Consider the following 18,944-nt stretch of genomic DNA (forward strand, 5'->3'; position numbering starts at 1 on the left):
ATAAATCAAATTCAGATTCGGGGCTTTTGATAGAAGCTGGCACAGGGAGAGGAGTAACCCAAAAAGAAGTTAGAGAGCCCCCTTTCCTCAGCCTTCCCTTTCGAGAGACAACCCGAGGTAGCAGAAGAGCACTGTACGTGGGCACGTGTGGGCTGGGCCGCTCGGAGCCAGGGTACACGGACCGAGCAGGGTGCCGTGTCCACCTTCGCGGCAAAGGTGTGTGCGCCCGCGTGCGTCCCGGAGATCTGCTCGGCCTCCAGGGTAAGGACGAACAGGCCGCTTTGTTCGCAGCCTGTGAAGGCGGGAGCCCAACCCAACCCCGGGCAAAGAAGGCACCCGACTCAGCCGCGGGCGCCCATCGTCAGCTCCGGGCAGCGCGCGAAAAATCGCAGTCACGATCCCCCGGCCCGAGCCTCCCGCTACGCTGGCAGCGCGCGCGGGGACAGCCTCGCCGCCTCGCCGCCTCGCCGGCGGCGCGGGCCCCGCTGCGTCCCTCCGCCAACGCGGGCGGCCCCACGCGCCCGCCACTCGGCCGCGCCGCCAGCCCCACATTCCATTTAAAAATAACACCCACGTGCGCTGGTAAACAAGCGCGCGCCGCCGCCGGGCCGCGCGCCGCCGCGGGCGAGCCGGCGCCGCGCGCTCCCGCCCCCCTCCCGCACGTGTCGGCCGGCTCCGCCCGCGCGGCTCGGCGCGGCCCAGGCCCCGCCCCCGGCCCCCACACGGCGGCCCCGCGGCCCTAGTGTCCACGGTGCGAGGCTTCCCCCGAGCGCTAAGTTTCCCACCCGACACCTGCTCGCCGCGAGCCGGTCCGCCGCCCCGGGTCCGCGCCTTGCCTCCCCTCCCGCGTCCTCTCACGTCCCCCTTTTTTCAGTCCACCGGCGTCGGCGTGCAGACTGCCTCTGGGCGCACCCTCTTCTCCTCCGTTCCTCCCTCCCCTTCTTCCTCCGAATTTTACTCGATTGTTTATTATTTGCGGGGGGGAGGGGAGTGGAGGGGGTGTCTGGGGCCTGGAGAATGGTGGCTGCGGCCAGTCAGCGCGCGGCGTGGCTTGACGAGTGAGCGGCGCAGCGAATGGCGACGCGGCGCAGAGCTCCGGGGTCACGCGCGTGTGGAGACAATGACATCATCTGTTTGTACGCGTCGAACTAGCTTGGTGCAGGGGCGGGGCCTGGCGTCACTTGAGTGACGGACCCTGCGCAAAGCCGGGAGCCCGGTATTAGCAGAGTGGGCGGGCTCCTGTGTGCACTCGGCTCTTGGACGTTTTCGTGTCTTGAGTTGTTGCGGAGCCCATTTCTAGACTAAAATATCTGAAGTGGCTTGAAGGATTTTTATTTTTAAAAGATATTTCTGAACCAAAGTGGGTGGACTTTTGGTGTGCATGTTGCATGTCGTCTTTTCGTCGTCAGGCGCTTGGAGACACGGCGGGTGAAGGACTTGTGAACATGTTTTAAACCTAAAGGCACGTCTCTTCTTCAAAAAGTCAGTTCTAGGCAGTTGTTTGGCTGTCATTTTCAGATGTGTTTCCCACTTGCAATAGTCGGACCGTGCCCTTTTCTTGTCGAGTTAGTTACACTTCTTTCCGGTGTGGTAGGACTCCATGAAAAGTGTTACACGACTGTGATCTAACTAAGGGGCTCAGTGTGCACCTTTCGTTGCCTGGCCCAATCTGAGGGCACTGGCTTACCGAAGTCCTGCAGGTACCAACATCTTCGCGGGTCAGTATTTCCACGCCAGTTAACCTTTGCCATCTGAGGTCAGTATCTTATCTTAGGTGTTACCTGGTGTTGGGTTCTAATGGGGAATCAGATACCAGGGCGGGCGTAGAGCCCGGCGGGCAGACGCGCAGGACAGGGACCCCAAGTGCCAGGTGCCCTACCTGGAGTAGGAGAGGCCACAGCCGTGGGGGCGGTCGGCGCTCAGGGATCCTCCTCTCCGGCTCCTCAGCCAGCACCGCGCTTTGTTGTCCTTGAGGCTCTGAGGGGAAAGGAGGAACCCAGCCCGTGGCGCTGCAGGAGCCCGCTGAGCCCCGGCCCGCAGCGCGCGCCCCGACACCCACGCCCCGCAGCCCCGCGGAGCTGAGCCGCGCAGGCGCGCGCAAGCACACACGCGCACTCACACTCGCACGCACACCAGCACCCCCGGCCCCCGCCCCAGCCCTCCCCCTGGGCGGGGACCCGCCCGCCCGCCCGCCGTCAGCCTAGGTTGAGGCTCCCTGCGTGTGTCTATAACTTTGTGCTGCTGCCGCGGCCGCCCTGCTCGTGGAAGGGAGGAGGAGGAATGTGGAAGGCGGCGGCGCGCAGGCTGACAGGCGGATCCTCGGGCGGGCTGCAGCGGCGGCCGGAGCGCCTCTCCTTCGCCGGGGTTGCGCACCCCTTCCTCGCCGTGCCCCGCGCCAGCGCGGGATTCTCTGTCCTCCCGCCTCGTCCCTGAAGGGAAGAACCGAGGTAGGCGCCGGAGCAGTGCAGCGGGGCGGCCGCCTTCCCGGTGACTCCGGATCTGCTTCCGTGCAGGGCAAGGCGCTTCCCTTTTCCCTCCTCGTGACTCGGTGTGCGCGCCCCTCTTCTCTCCCGCTAGTGTTTTTAAAGGACTTAAGGGAAGAGGGGGAACTGTCAAGATGGCAGCAGTGGGAGCCAGGAGGTGATGAGCGTGCTGGTCCGGGTTTTCTGGCAGCCCGGGCCACTTGGCGCTTCCCGACCTGTTGGAAGATTTACGTTCCGACTTGCTCCCCCTCCTCCTCCCGGTTCCCGGCTGGGGAAGGGGCGGGGGGCACCACGTCCGCGAGAAAAAACAAACCCACCCCCTTGCCCCCCGCCCCCGTGGCCTTTGCTGCAGGGCTCGACCCTTTTGCCAGCACCCGCCGGGCTGCTGGCTCCCTTTCCATCTCTCGCTCTCTTTTTTGGAAGTGACAAGGGCCAGTCGGCACTCGATCCCTGTTCGCCCTCCACGTCCTCGGGCGAAAGGGGGGGGGGGGAGGGCAAGGGAGACTCTCGCGCCATCTCTGGGGCTCGGGCCACGGGGCTGGGAGGAGTCGGCCCGGGGACCGCGGAGGCGGCGGGGCTGCGGAAGGGGAGCCGAGCCGAAGACGCCACAGACTTCGGTGGTGGCGCCGCGGGAGGTACTAGAGCGGGCCGGAGCGAAACATAAACAAACGCACGCCCGCCCCACCGACCGCGGCGGGGCTACGCCAGTCCCAGCCGCTGCCCACTTGGAAGGCGCGGCCGCCCCTCCCCCGCCCCCCCCCGCCCTCTACCCCTCCTGCCGCGCGTCCACCTAGCGCCGGAGAGACCCGCAGCCCGGGCCGCGGCGGCGCGGGAGGGGGCTGCCCCGTGCGCAGCTGTCGATTCGCTCGCGTCTCCCCGGCGGCCGGGCCAGGGGGCGGTGTCTGCGGCGCCAGGTTCGCGGGACGCACTTCCCCAGGTCTGCCTGTTCCTGGGCTGCGGGCGCGGTGCGGTGGTGAGGAGGAAGAGGGTGAGGACTCGCCCCGGAGTGGGCTCCGACCCGGGAAAACCAACTCTCTTTCTCTCTTCGCGCTTCCAGCGGCGCCCCCGACCCTCTCCCGCCGTACCCCGCCCCGGCGCAAGAGGAGAGCGCGAGTGCCCGAGCCGCGGGCCGGCGGGCCGGCGGCGAAGATGGCAGAGGGACCGGCCTCCCCAGTCCCGCTCTCTCCCCTCGAAGTGGAGCTGGACCCGGAGTTCGAGCCTCAGAGCCGTCCGCGCTCCTGTACGTGGCCCCTGCAGAGGCCGGAGCTCCAGGCGAGTCCGGCCAAGCCCTCGGGGGAGACAGCCGCCGACTCCATGATCCCGGAGGAGGACGACGACGAAGACGACGAGGACAGTAGCGGCCGAGCCAGCTCGGCCATGGCGATCGGCGGCGGCGGGAGCGGCGCGTTGGGCTCCGGGCTGCTCCTGGATGATTCGGCCCGGCTGCTGGCTTCCGGAGGGCAGGACCTCGGGTCCGGGCAGGCTCCCGCGGCGGGCGCGCTGAGCGGGGGCCCGCAGACGCCTCTGCAGCCCCAACAGCCACTGCCACCGCCGCAGCCGGGGGCGGCTGGGGGCTCCGGGCAGGCGAGGAAATGCTCCTCGCGTCGGAACGCCTGGGGAAATCTGTCCTACGCCGACCTGATCACCCGTGCCATCGAGAGCTCCCCGGACAAACGGCTCACTCTGTCCCAGATCTACGAGTGGATGGTGCGCTGTGTGCCCTACTTCAAGGATAAGGGCGACAGCAACAGCTCTGCCGGCTGGAAGGTGCGTACCCACCCGGGGCTGCTGGCCCGTCTGGCCGGGCTTCCTGCGCAACGCCAGACGCGCCTAGGATCCCACGGACCCAGCGCAGCTGCAGGCGTCAGGGAAAAGGGTTAGCAGAGGAGTCTCAGCTGTGTTTTGTTTTGTTTTGCGGGGGGCGGGGGAATGTCTTTTACTCCACAGGAAGGAGAGTTTGGGGGAAGGTCGCCTGCGGGAGGATTCCCTCCCCCCCTAAAAAACAACCTTGGGCATGACCAGGTAAGGAGAGGTGAGCAAGGGACACTTACGAAGGAAAGGGCAGATGGACTGGAGTGCATTTGCAGGATTACCCGGACAGCAGCAAGGAGGTAGGTCCGAAGCCAACTTTGAAAGCCAACTTTGTCCTCCCCTGCAGGGAGGACACTGGGCCTGGAGCGAAGAGGGTGAGAGGAGAATGTTTGGGATTTTGGTTTCCAGTTGGTCACCACAAGGTGAACTAACTTACTTACTGAATGTGCTACCTTTCTGAATAAGAACCTTGGGTTCAACTTTTAGGCTTTGTAGTCAATTGTCCCGCAGACGCTTTGATCCCATTATCAAGCATGCAACAATTGCAAACGTCCTGGTCAGTCCTCATTAATTTCTGGTGCTTAAACGCTTATTCCTAAGAGATCTGCCCCTCGGGTAGCCTCTAAAATGTTTTGTGCCCTAGAATGGTCAATTTTGCTACTTAACATAGACTACCTACACCTGCTGCTCCTGCAGAGGCCTGGGTTCTGGCACAGTGTGAGGCAGGTGTCAGGTGTGGGGGACTCTGAGCCTGCACTTCAGTTGGGAGCAAGGTCTGATGTCAGGGCTGGCTCAGGCCATAAAGGCTTCCACCTATAAATGAACCTTTTCAGCCTCTTGGGGCATAGGACACGTGGTAGGGAGAAGTGTGGAAAGGCCTATGATGTAATGACTTCCTGCAGTTGGGCATCCAAAGAGATTAACTCCTGCCCTGTTGGGCTGCTGATAGCCAGGGCTCTGCTCTTTGTGGGCACCTCCCTCGCATTCCCCTCTCCGCCTCCATGAATATGTCCGAACTACTAGAGAAAAATCCACCATAGATGGAGATACATATCACTTACCAGTTTTATTTGCAGGTTAGGTTTTTTTTTTTCCTCTCTGTTTTGTTAGTTGCTTTCTTCCTCTGTCCCTTCTTGAGTTGTCATTGGGGAGTCATGTTTTCATTGGGTCCAGGTTTTCTAGGTGTTTGAAAACAAGAACAATTTCATTTAACTAGAGAACTGGATAGAAGCACTAGAGATGAGCCTGTATATGAACAAACTAAAGAATTTAGAGTGGGCAGCGTTTTAATTTGCTTTTAGAAACATTTTGTAATCAAAGTGCCTGTTTTTTTTTTTTTTGTAATGCTTAATATTGAAGAGGCCTTGTTTAAATACTTTGAAAGCAAAATATGTACTTTGTATCCCACAACTGTCTCACTACAGGAAAATACAGATATTGGCATTATGAATCTTATATTTGATCTAAAAGCCACTTGTGTGATCTGAGGCCTCTTTATACAGAGTTAGTATGGTTCAATGTATTGCTACTGTGATAGCTTTTAAAAGTAGGTTTGTCAGAAAGAAAAAGATTTTTAAAACTTAAGGAGAAAAGTCAAACAAAATATAAAAAGAAAACTAGGCTTCTAAGTAGGTGGCAAAGGTTAATGTCAGAGTAAAGTCAGGAAGGGGGAGGTAAGTATGTAGAATTAGAGAAAATGGACAGCATATATTTTGTGGTTGTTTTTAAAATATACTTACCAATTCCATTTCTTAGTATCATGTGGCAACTAATCCTTGAAGACAAAAGGGATATAATTTAGGTTGAGTTTTTGTAAGATGACCTTCATCAAAAGATGCAGCCATGCAGGAACTTCCAAATCTTTGATGATAGAGAAGGCTTTTGAAACTGGGGCTGGTTTCATATTCTGATTATGACTAATAGCCAATCTTTTTGTGTTGGTGGCTTAGTGGGGGTGGAAAAAGGGGGGGAAGGAGAGGTCAGGAACTAATTGTGACCCATTTCCATGCATCACACTTTAGGAGTTGATTCCCATTGTGATTAGTCATTTTGGAAGCATGCATCTTCTTTTAAATCACACTACTCACATTCTGAGTTATGCATTAGGACTTTAACTTCCCAAAATGTCTAGAATTCAGGTTAACCTCTCCTACATATGTGGGCATGCAGGGCCCACAGGTCAGGTCTAGACCTTCTTTTGTGGTTTTTTGGGCCAGTGCATTATGAGATCTTATAACTAGACTTATCACTCTAATATGATAGAATGCAAGAATTAGAAGGGAGGCTTTGGAAATTGGAATTTAGACCAGTGGTTCTCTGTCCTGTTTATGTCTTGGTACTGGAAACTAAAAAAAAAAATACCAGTACCCAGTGAATCTGACTTAATTGTGCTGTGTATACCTTAGCATTAGAGTTTTTTTCTTCTTTTTAATTTCCTGAAGTGATCCTAATGTATAGCTAGAATTGTTTGCTGATCTGGTGAAGAACTTGATTCTTCAAGAAGTTAAGGACTTTTCTAAGATCATGAAGCTAGTTAGTACAAAAGTAATTTAGTAGCTGCAGTTCTAGAAGTCTTTGTTATCACACTGTCACACTGTTTTCTTTCTTTCTTTCTTTTTTTTTTTTTTTTGGTCGGTTGATGGCTTGAACTCTGGGCCTGAACGCTGTCCCTCAGCTCTTCAGCTCAAGGCTAGTACTCTACCACTTGAGCCACTGGGCCACTTCCAGTTTTCTGAGTGGTTTATTGGAAACAAGAGCCTCACAGACTTCCTGCCCGGGCTGGCTTTGAACCTCAATCCTCAGATCTCAGCCTCTTGAGTAGCTAGGATTACAGGTATGAGCCACTGGCACTGGGCTACACACACTGTTTTATTTAAGTTGACCTTTAAAAAAAGTAATTTACCAGGCTGGGAATGTGGCTCAGTGGTAGGGTGCTTACCTTGCATGTATGAAGCCCTAGATTTGATTCCTCAGTACCACATACACAGAAAAAGCTGGAAGTGGTGCTTTGCCTCAAGTGGTAGAGCACTTGCCTTGAGCAAAAAGAAGCTCAGGGACAGTGGCCAGGCCCAGAGTTCAAGGCCCAGTACTGGCAAAAAAAAAAAAAAAGTCATTTACTAAGTAATGAGTAGTTTCTTTTCTATTGAATTAATTCTCTTGTCCTTTTATTTATGTCTGAAAATCTTATCCACATCAATTTTCCTTTATTTCTTTTACAGGTTGGGGGGAGTATAACTATAACCAAAATCTCTGTGTACATTCTTCAGTTTTAAGATCAGAAGGGATGATGGTTATAAGGTTTATATTAATTCTTTTGGTAATGAGTAGTTTTAAACATGTAGAGGTTGCTTTCCTGAAAAGCATGTTTGACCCTCCATCCGAAAGCACCTTGGTTCTAATTTCAGCATCAGGACATATATATGTTGCTGAAGGCTGTGTGAATATGCCATATTTATGTTGCTGCACAGTGCCAGTTGGTATAGCTGTTAGGAAGTATGAAGCCATACAAATGATGAGAAAGATTCCATTTTAACAAAAAGAGGAAGCCTTTGGTCAAAGTACAGTTGTCACAGTTGTCAGATGCATACTGTGCCATGGAGAAGGATGATGGCTATCTCACAGGTCCCTTTACCTCAGACATTAAAGTAGAAATGAATAATCAGATGTGGTTAGAGGGGAAAAGGTTATATTTTCTTTAATTCAGATTAAGACTTCTTGCAATGCAACCATAGTTGAAGCAGTGAGTTCTCTCAGTTCCCCCTGCCTTGGGGACCTCTAAGGATCAGAGTTTACCAGGAAAGTCTATTTATCACTTACTCCCCTGCACATACCCACACTTACATTTCCTGTGGCTCAGGGCAGGGTCATACTTATAGGCAGCCTTGAGTTTCTTGGGAGTACTGTGTGAAGACTTCTGCTGCTACTGCAGAGGTCAAGCTGAGCCTCCCTTCACGAGAAAATGTGTGCTTCTGTGGCTTCTTGCCAAGGTAAAAAGATGAGGGCTGACCTGCCCCCAAATACTTCTTTATGTACTTACTGTTCTTAGTCTAGAGATTCTTGTACCTGTTTTTTCCCCTCATACTGTATTGAGAGAACATTGTTTTAACTGCAACTTAGTTTTAAAATTGCAAACGGACAAAGTTATAATTGCATGTTGGATGACCAATAATTCTTGGAATAACTCACCAAAGGGCCAGTTATGGTAGTGTGTGAAGAATCTGTCTTCTGTTAGACTCATGTTGCCAAAATGATGTTTTGTAATTTCCTTTGGCAGCCCTGTCTTTGTCAGTGATTCTCAACTAACATTCTTCCTCTTTCTGCTGTGACACTGCACCAGGGCGACTGACTTTCCTCTTTTCTCAAAGCTGTGTCACTCACCTGTGAAGTGAAGAAATGGGACCTTTTCAACTTTAATCTGTGAGCCCTATGTAGCAGAGAGATTCCTCAAAAAAGAAGCTAAGTGTGTGTTTTATGTGTTTATCTCCTTCTTAGAAAATGAAGTGAAACTATAGCAGACATATTTTTAGGAAGGTTCTATTTTAAGAAAATGACATGATAGAAGAACATCTTGACGTTAAACTTTTTAGTATCTACCAGCTTTTTTTTTTTTTTTTTTTGAAAATTGATGGAGAGACTGTGTCTACTGAAAAGTCATTTTCTTGGGATAGAGAAATTTTTAGCAGATACCATATGTACAAAGTCATTGGTGACAGTGCAGAGACTTGAATTCCAGATTTCTAGGCTGGAAAGAATGAAATTTATTTTGCTTTTCTATCCATTAATCTTGCCTGTGGGAACAAACATGATCCCTTTCTTGACTCCTCAGTTCTCTTTTTTGTCTTGTGTCACAAACTGAAGGGTCCTGAAGAGCCCCTTTGCCTTTGTGCTGTATATTAGAAATAGGTATGTTAGTGGGTATTCCAGCTGGTGTACAGTAATGAACATGACATTTTATTTTATTTATTTATTTTTTTGGTCGGTCGTGGGGCTTGAACTCTGGGCTTGGGCGCTGTCCTTCAGCTCTTCAGCTCAAGGCAAGCGCTCTACCACTTGAGCCACAGCGCCACTTCCGGTTTTCTGGTGGTTTATTGGAGATAGGAGTCTCACGGTCTCTCCTGCCCCGGCTGGCTTTGAACCGCGATCCTCAGATCTCAGCCTCCTGAGTAGCTAGGATTACAGGCGTGAGCCACCAGCGCCCGGCTTTGAACATGACATTTTAAAAAGACACCTTTTACTTATCTGCATCACACGCCATTCAGCAAATATTTATCACAGGCATACTTTGTGCAGGGCATTCTGCAAGACCTCTGGGATAACCCAAGAGATGGTACCTTGTGTGTAGTAGCACCAGGGAGATAAGGTTCCAGTTCACAGGTTTTCTCACTCTGTAGGGTAGAGACAGACACAACATTCAAGGCTGTGCTTCATGAGCGTGTCTTTGTTGCCCATACTTCTGCATTTCTCAGAATTACTGGCAAATGACAGAGTTGCTGTTGGGCAAGGCTTGGAGTTGGTGTTTAGCTCTTTGCAGGTTGTTGTGAGTTTGTTATAGAAGATTCAAGGCCACTACCACATGAATCAGTTTGAGAAAATCTTGAATGTGGCCATAGACTGGTGTGGGATCCCCAAGTCTGTCTCCCAGTACCTGATTACAGGCCTGTCCCTCTGAGTGGATGTACAACTCTGATACAGTGACTCATCTGCCCTGCTTAGTGGTTAAAGTTCAGAATTAAGGGATGTTAAAGATCATGTACCTTCTCCACTTTTAAGTGAGGCCACTCTGAGTGACTGGCTCAGGGTCTCACAGCTAGCAGGGGTAAGTTTAGAGGATGTCTACATGAGCTCAGGGTACCACTGTTCTGTAGTGTCTGCTCCTAACCATTGTGGTTGCACAGCAGTTTGTGTCAGTGCAGTTTGCCTACAGTTCTGCAGGCTCTTCATTTGTTCTCAGCTCCTCCTCTTCTCTGGCTGACTCTCTTTAGAGTGGCTATGTTGCTCTTTATTGCGTTCTCCATCAGCATTCTCAACTCACTTTGCTGAAAAGCCCTCTCACTTACTCTGCCCTGCCCATTCCATGATTCTTGCTTGTTTTTTTAAAAAATATATTCCAATAACTCTTGTATTTTCCCAAGTACAAGGTAAGAACCAAGCATATCAATATTTATGATACATGGAGCTACCTTTTAGACCATCATGCCCTTGGCCCACAAAGATGGACTTTTTCTAGGAATCTAATGGAAAGGGATTGCTGAGAGTTAGGACTGAGCTGATACCATGTATAGAGTTTTGAGTATTTGCAGCTGTGAGGACATTAGAGCCTTCCACCTCCTGTCACTGATGTTGATTTGATGTGCTATAAATGTAAACTGATGCTTTGCCATCTGTAGAATTTCTTACAATACTTTATTAACAAGGATGGAAGTGCCTGGAAAATTCACTCAGCCCAGAAACAGAGGGAAACCAGATCTTGAGACAAACCTTTCATTATGAGAGAGATGAAATCAAAGTTTTCTTTTGTAAGTGTACTCTGTTTTATGTAACATCTATACCCACTGTCTGGAAATTACCAACACTGTTGGGAAATTGCTGAAGAATCACCAGCCAAGTTTGCTAGTTTCCTCTTATAGGAGCATAGTTGTTAGGAGTTTGTAATGTTCTGCATGTTTAGGTACACAGGTTTTAGATTTAGTTGTAGTTTATATCCATTAACTGAGAGATTTGTTGCCTATGAATGAAAGAGAAGGCAGCAAGCAGTCTGTGAGGTGAAATATTTCAGGGCCAGTCAGCAGCTTCTCTGAGTTTTCTAAATAAGAGGTTAGGCTGGTGATTCTGACAGAAGATTCCAGTTCTGATTGCATAACTGCCAGCAGTCTCAGTATCTTTTAAACATTTTATTCTTGACCAAATCGCTTTCATTTTCTAGTGTTGCAGTTTCTCCAGAAGCAGAATAGCAAGCATCTGTAGAAGATGATGGTGACTCGATCACTGTCCTGGTTAAACACAAATGACTGTAGTGTGTTGAATGCCAGGCTTTTCGAAAGCGTACACTTCTCATTGGTTGTTTTGAAGTTCTAATCTTGAGACTTTCTCTGCAATTCCTTAGTGACTTATGGGATAACATTACAAAGTGAAACAGATTAACTTCTCTGACAGGCGGTGGTTCTAGCAGTTCTACTCCTGGGTCATTGCCTATGATGAAGAAGTCAGGCACTTCATTGGTGAGGGCAGAGATGTTGCCTGCTCCTGCAGTGGAGAGTGGGAGCAGAGCAAAGAAGCCTTGAGGCACATTTGTAGGGAGCAGGGCTGAAGCAGGAGGTGAACTCTCTTCAAACACAGGCTTTTGTTTTCCTCTGGAGGGAACTGTAGTACAGTCAACAGAGATGTCTTTGGCAACTTTTAGTGCTTTTTTTTATTTCTTATTTATTTATTTGAACGTGTGTGTGTGTGTGTGTGTGTGTGTGTGTGATCTACATATATTTCCTTGTATTTTGGATATCTACTGAAAAGAATTCAGCTCCTGAAGCCATTGGAAATTTTCTTTAACCTTAGAGCCAGCAGAGGGAGTACACAAGTCTACATAGGCTGATTTCAAATATTTTTTTTCCTCCATAAAGCTAAAATAAAATAATATCTTGATTTTAAAAAAAGAACTCAGATATGTTGTGCTTCCATGGAAGCTAATGATCATCACTGCAAATTTGTGGTGGAGATTAAATACATAAGTAACTTTTGAAAAGGAGCCTTGGTCTTCTAAAACTCACAATGCATTTCCCATCTCCACATAGTTAAATGAGAACACTTCACTGAGAGAATGTGCCTTTTTCATCTTTTGGTTACTTTATTCCTAATAGTCTATATATAAATGTTCAGTAGTACTTAGTTCAAACTTTTGCAGAGCACGTCAAGTGTTTGGGTCAGTAAAACGTCCTGTTTTAGTGTTATTTTCATTATGACACTTTTGATATCTTTAAAGCTTATATAGTTTCCCTAAGTAGGAGAAAAGCAAGAATGTTATTTCCAATTCAGATTTAGTGGTCAAAGATCTACTGGAGGCTTCTGTGCTACAGTAATTTGTAGTCTCCATCCATTTTTATTTGGATGTTGGTAGTTTATTTTGATTTGGCATTTGTAGTGGGTTGAATTTTACCACTCCAAAATTCAGATCTACCTGGAACCTCAGAATGTGACCTTATTTGGAAATAGGGTTTTTCTGAAAGTAGTTGAGATTGTATTGGATTAAGAGAGCTCTAAATACAACGACTGATGTATTTAAAAGAGAGGATAGGACACAGCTTAGAGACCTAGAGAAAGCCATGAAGAGTGGAGTCAAAGATGGGAGGGATGTGGTCACAAACTAAGGATAGTCAAGCCAGAGCAGTTCCCATTACAAAGTTAGGAAGAGGTATGTTAAGACCTTTCCCTTCAGAAGATGAGCTGTGTCCCATTCATGATGATAGTAGCTCTAATCCAGAAGCTCTCTGCTATCATCTCACCTCATCTTGTTCTGTGCTCAGTTAAGGCTTTTTTGTTTGTGTGTGTTCGTACGCATGTGCCAATACAAGGCCAGGGCTCTGTCTCTTAGCTTTTTTGCCCAAGTCCAGCACTCTCACACTTCAGCCACAGCTCTACTTCCGGTTCTTTTGTGATTAATTGGAGCTAAGAGTCTCATGAACTTTCTTGTCGGGGGATTCTCAGATCTCAGACTTTTGAATAGCTAGGATGATAGGCAAGAGCTGCAGGTACCCAGATAAGTTCAAGTTTTATTAAGTTCCAGCACCTTAAGTTTCAGGTTCATGTCCCTCTGTTTAAAAACCCAGCTGTCCAGGCAAAGCATACAGCATAAGACTAGTTCTTAGAAACAACAGATATTTTCTGGAACCTAGTAGGTGTTTGGCTTGAAATGCTCATACATATTTAAGAATCAGAATTACATCTGTTCTTATATTGCATAATGGTATTTCTGGATTAGATTGGAATCACAGTTTGGTTTTTACAATAAAAAGTCTACAAAAGAGATTCTTAGGCTTAGTTATTCATAATTATAATAATTTTGAAAATAACAGTACCTGTGATTTATTGAGCACATAATATCTGCCAAGTATTCAGCTACATTGTTTATGTCTAATATTTATCTTACCAGATAAGTATTTAAATAGTTCACAGAGGTGAAAGTTACTTGCTTGAGATTCAAACTTAGATCTGGACTCTAAAACTCTTTTCGATATGTTCTCTTGTCCCCAGGGTTGTAGGGACAATAAAAAAGACTTAAGCTGCCTTTTTATCTATATTACCTACATTACCACCAATCCTCATTTTTTTTTGGGGGGGGGGGTCCGGTCATGGGGCCTGAACTCTGGGCCTGGGCGTTGTACTTCAGCAATTCAGCTCAAGGCTAGCGTTCTACCACTTGAGCCACAGCACCACTTCTGGCTTTTTTCTTTTTGCTTATGTGGTGCTGAGGAATCGAACCCAGGGCCTCATGCATGCAAGGCCAAGCGCTCTATCACTGAGCCACCTTCCCAGCCCTCCTCACGTTTATTTTACAAAATATGTCTTGATGCTTACATTCAGTGTTGTGGCTGCCTCAGGGCAAATACTGCATCTTTGTATATTGGTAGGGAGTAGAGGTGGGCCATGGTTTAGGCTCCTTCCATTGACACATGTGTGGACTCATAGTACATGGGCCCTCTGTTGCGGGACAGGAGAGACTTAAGAATGAGTTCTACCTGAAACCTATCGGTTTGGAGATTCTCATTTCTGAGAACACCATCATGTGTATGAGGTTTATTGTAGGTCAGATACAGAGTGTACTATTTAGAATTAATAGAGTGATGCATAGTGTGGGAAAAAAATCCTTTGGGGAGTTGCTCATCTCTGAGAAACTTCTGCTTTTGCAGGCGTCAAGCAGGTAGATGAATAGACAGCAGCACTGAGAAAAGTGGGTTTCAGAAAACCCCCACATTTGCAAGTTTCTGACAGAAGTTTGCCTGCCAGATCAGATCTTATAGTTAAAGGTATTAAAAATATTTTCTAAGGTGCTTGATTCTTCAGTGCAGCTATTAGCTGTCTTAAAGGCAGGTTGACAAGACAGAAACGGAAAATGTCATATAATGTAAGTTGCTGGCCAGGTTCAAGTTCAAGGATTTATCTCTACTGAAGAACCTATTGCTTTTTGTCTTCAAGGTGAAAATGTGTGAATGAATCCCTCATGCACTGGTGTTTTTTAAACTTTATTTTTTGTTGGTCATGGGGCTAAGAATTTGGGGCCTGGGCACTATCCCTGAGCTCTTTTGCTCAAGGCTAACACTCTAATACTTTGAGCTACAGTGCTACTTCCAGTTTTCTGGTGGTTAATTGGAGGTCAGAGTCTCACAAACTTTTCTGCTCAGGCTGGCTTTGAACCACAGTCCTCAGATCTTAGTCTACTGGGTAACTAGAATACAGTTGTGAGCCACTGGTGCCTGGCTTAAATAGTGATTTTAATTGCCCACAGGAATGCATTTGACAGCTGTCCTAAGATTAAACATGGCTAGCAAAATATGGAGCATTCCATGTTGTTCTGTGCACATTGGAAGAAAATTTGGTTTCATAATGAAGATAGGTAAGTAGTGTCTGGACAGTGCCAGAGGACAGACTGAAGCCCCATGATAAGTATGAGCAGGCCAGACGTTTCTGCCTGATAACACAGTCAGCATGTGGAGATGGTAGGAGAAGCTGGGGAGAGTGGAGATAGCCGGTGGCAGTGCCCATGGTAGCCTTTTAAAAGAGGGTACAACTCCAGGTATAAACCTGATGTTTAAAGAGGGAATAAAATTGTGTCCAGAGGAGCTTCTTGGATGTCTTCTTGGAACCTACTATGATATAAAAAGATCAAGTTGTAGGCTTGGGGGCACAGCTCAGAAGGAGCACATGTATAGCATGTGCCAGGCTCTAGGGTCCATTCCCAGTGCGAAGGTAGAGATAGGGAGACCAAGGGAGTAGTTAAGGCATAAACTGAGATGTTTCAAATCTCAGACCTGTTTGTTTTCCTAGATTGTCTCCATAGTTGATTTTCTTTCTTTCTTTCTGTTGGCTGTGGGATTTGAATCTGGAGTGGAGTGCTGTCCATGAGCTCTTTTTGCTCATGACTAGAGCTCTACCACTTTGAGCCACAATGCCACATCTAGTTTTCTGGTGGTTAATTGGAGACACAAGTCTCAGACTTTCCTGCCCGGGCTGGCTTTGAACCACGATTCTCAGATCTCAGCCTCATGAGTAACTAGGATTATAGGCATGAGCCACCAGCATCCAGCTTAATAGTTGAGTTCTAAGATGGTACCATTTAAAAAACAATTTATCTGGGTTGGAAAGGTGACTCAGTGGGAGATTGCTTGCCTTGCATGCATGAGGCCCTGGGTTTGATTCCTCAGCACCACAAAAACAGAAAAGGCCAGAAGTGGCACTGTGGCTCAAGTAGTAGAGTGCTAGCCTTGACCTGAAGAGCTGAGGGACAGTGCCCAGGCCCAGAGTTCAGGCCCCATGACCGACAAAAAAAATCAAACCAAACAAAAACATTTTATCTAAGATAATTGCCTTAGTTCCACATTTCACAGTCAGCTTCCTGCTCACCTTCCTCTCCTTTTTAGCTTTGTGCTTTTGTTTTATTTAGTATATTTTTAAATTTAATTTTCTTCTATACTATAATGGTTTTATAGTATTGCTGTAGGTCTTCTAGAGTGTTTAGCCTTCTCAAAGCTGTTCTGGGGCTTCTGGGCAACATTATTTTCAAATCAAGGACTGATTAAACTAATCCTTTATGTTTTTGCATCCAAGTCTGCATTGAGTACTCTCCTCCCCAGTCCATTCATTTGTTAGCCTGACAAGGGATATATCTTTGTTTACCTGCTGTTTTTCAGTATGGTCCCATTAGCAACATTAGTTTGCCATGTATAAATATACCTGTTGTGCAAAGAAGTAGTAGTCTACAGAACTAAAATTTTAAGCAATATAATTTTTAAGTAAAAATTGAAGTTCTCAAAAATTTTTAGGATAATAATGATCAGTTAGATCTGGTGTATCATTATGTAACCCTGAGAAACAAGCTTGGAGAAATGAAAATACCAATGCCTGATCATTAAAAATTCTCTTCAAGCTGCTATTGAGGTGTGTATGTGTCTATGTGTATGTGTGTATGTATGTGTGTTGGTTTTAGCACACTTGAGCTCTTAAGCTCCGGGTAGATAACTTCCTCGGTGAGCAGTATACTGTTTCTTGAAATTAGTGCCCTAGATCAGGCCTTCTATCTCCAACCTTATCCAATAAAGGTAAGCTTACAGCCTCCTATTAGAATAGGTGCATGTCCTCTGTTGAACTGAATGAACTAAATCAGTCCTAGTTAGTCTCCTCCCTTTCCAAGAACAATCCTTATTTCAGACCAAAAGACTAAATTATTTCAGCCATATTTTAGGCTTTATCACACTTTACCTTCATGTCATTTGCTAAGGTGAAATTTAGCACTTGACAACACAGGTGTTCTTTGGTGTAGGAGGGCAGAGTTTATTCTGATAGTCTTGTAAAATCAGAGAACTCTTTGAATTAAATTGTGGACAGCCATACTGAATAAATGCAGTATTATGAGTTAAACTAAGAAGAGTATTTTTTGGTGCTAGTGGAAACTATTGTCTTTAAAAAAATATATAGTCTTCAAAATTTAAAACTCACCAGGTGAATATTTTGAACAAAAATTACTTTCCTTCTCCCTTTCTCCCCTTTTTCTCCTTTTACTGTTTCTCCTCTCCCCTCTCTTTCTTCCTCTTTCCTCTTCTTCTCCTCCTCCTCTCCCCTTTCTTCTTCTTTTCCTCCTCTCCCCTTCCCTCTCTCCCTCCATCCCTTTCTCTCTCTCCTCCCCTCCCCTCCTTTTCCCTGTGATAGGGTTTGAACTCAAGGCTTCTAACTTGTTACTTGAGACATACACATAGCTCTTTTGGTCTCTTGTCATTTTGCCTAGGTTGACCCTAAACTTAGGATATTACCCCTTGTCTCTGCTTCCTGAGTAGGTGGGATTCTAGGTGTGTACCACTACAGATTTTTTCTTTTCTTTTCTTTCTTTCTTTTTTTGGTCGCCCTGGGGCTTAACTCTGGGCCTGGGCACTGTCCCTCAGCTCCCCAGCAAAAGGCTAGGGCTCTACCTCTTGAGCCACAGCGCCACTTCCTGTTTTCTGGTGATTAATTGGAGATAAGAGTCTCATGGACTTTCCTGCCTAGGCTGGCTTTGAGCTATGATCTTCAGATCTCAGCCTCCTGAGTAGCTAGGGTTACAGGCGTGAGCCACCAGTGCCTGGCCAGATTTTTATTACCATTAAAAAAATAATTTTATCTACATTTACATTTTCTAATCAAATTAAAAAAATAATTAAGTTGATGAATCTGTTTTAACAGTGAAAAATGTCTGGAATTTTATCTGTATTCTCTTTGTTTGCTTCATTGATGTGTGCAGAGATAATTTTTACCTGACATCTTTGCTACTTGCTCTGAAAATCTTTGCACTTTCCTATGACCACCAGTATCTGGTTCTTCTAATTGGTTTGTTTTATGTTCTTCATTTTTCCATAAACAGGATCATAAATCTTTCAAAAAAAGTTAACTCCCCTCAGCCTCCTTGAACTGGGACGTGGCTCAAATGACGAGAACTTGTTTAGCAATGCTGCTTGAGGCTCTGAATTCAGTCTCTCGTACTGCAAAAAATAAACAAATAGCTTGTTACGTCATGTAACTGTACTGGTCAAGAAGGAAGAAAAAATGCCTTGGCTTTATTTTCCATGCCATATGATTTTACAACCTTGAAAATTCCTTTGTGGGCTGGGAAGGTGGCTCAGTGGTAGAGCGCTTGCCTTGCATCCCAGAGGCCCTGGGTTCGATTCCTCAGCACCACATAAGCAAAAAGAAAGCTGGAAGTGGCGCTGTGGCTCAAGTGGTAGAGCGCTAGCCTTGAACTGAAGAGCTGAGATACAGAGCCCAGGCCCAGAGTTCAGGCCCCACAACCGGACCACCCCCCCCCCCCAAAAAAAAAAAAAAAAAAAAAAGAATGAAAATTCCTTTGTTAGTTTTTACTGGGTTGATAACTTCAGCTACCCAGTGCGCTGGGTGTTACTTTATATGTATGTGTGTGCTGGTCCTGGGGCTTCAACTCAAGGCCTAGGCACTATTCCTGAGCTTTTTTGCTTTAAACTAGTGCTCTACCACTTGAGCCACAACTCCAATTCTGGCTTTTGGGTGGTTGGAGGTAAGAATCTCACAGACTTTTCTACCTCACCTAGCTTTGAACCATGACCCGCAGATCTCAGCCTCAGGAGTAGCTGGGATTACAGGCATGAGCTTTTAAATTTACTTTTTAAATCTTCCCTTCTTCCTGCCTCAAAAGAAAGAAAGAGGCCAGGCACCGGTGGCTCACGCCTGTAATTCTAGCTACTCAGGAGGCAGAAATCCAGAGGCAGAAATCCGAGGATCGCCGTTCAAAGCCAGCCTGGGCAAGAAACTCCTTGAGACTCTTACCTTCAATAAACCTCTCAGAAAACCGGAAATGGTGCTGTGGCTCCAGTGGTAGAGTGCTTGCCTTGAGCTGAAGAGCTGAGGGACAGCGCCCAGGCCCAGAGTTCAAGCCCCATGACCGAC

General features: G+C 47.3%; 1 protein-coding gene across 1 annotated transcript in view; it reads left to right on the forward strand.

The window, feature by feature from the left end:
• Nucleotides 1-2,250: 2,250 nt before the first annotated feature.
• Foxo3 (forkhead box O3) overlaps nucleotides 2,251-18,944 on the forward strand; it is a 109,117-nt gene continuing 92,423 nt past the window's right edge. The window contains exons 1-2 of the mRNA XM_042675416.1: nucleotides 2,251-2,447; nucleotides 3,541-4,250. Coding sequence (XP_042531350.1) covers nucleotides 3,633-4,250 — 618 coding nt within the window. The 5' untranslated portion in view covers nucleotides 2,251-2,447; nucleotides 3,541-3,632. The remainder of the gene's footprint in view (nucleotides 2,448-3,540; nucleotides 4,251-18,944) is intronic.

Source organism: Dipodomys spectabilis, unplaced genomic scaffold (assembly GCF_019054845.1).
Source record: "Dipodomys spectabilis isolate Male_0828 unplaced genomic scaffold, ASM1905484v1 ptg000001l, whole genome shotgun sequence".
Lineage (NCBI taxonomy): Eukaryota > Metazoa > Chordata > Mammalia > Rodentia > Heteromyidae > Dipodomys > Dipodomys spectabilis.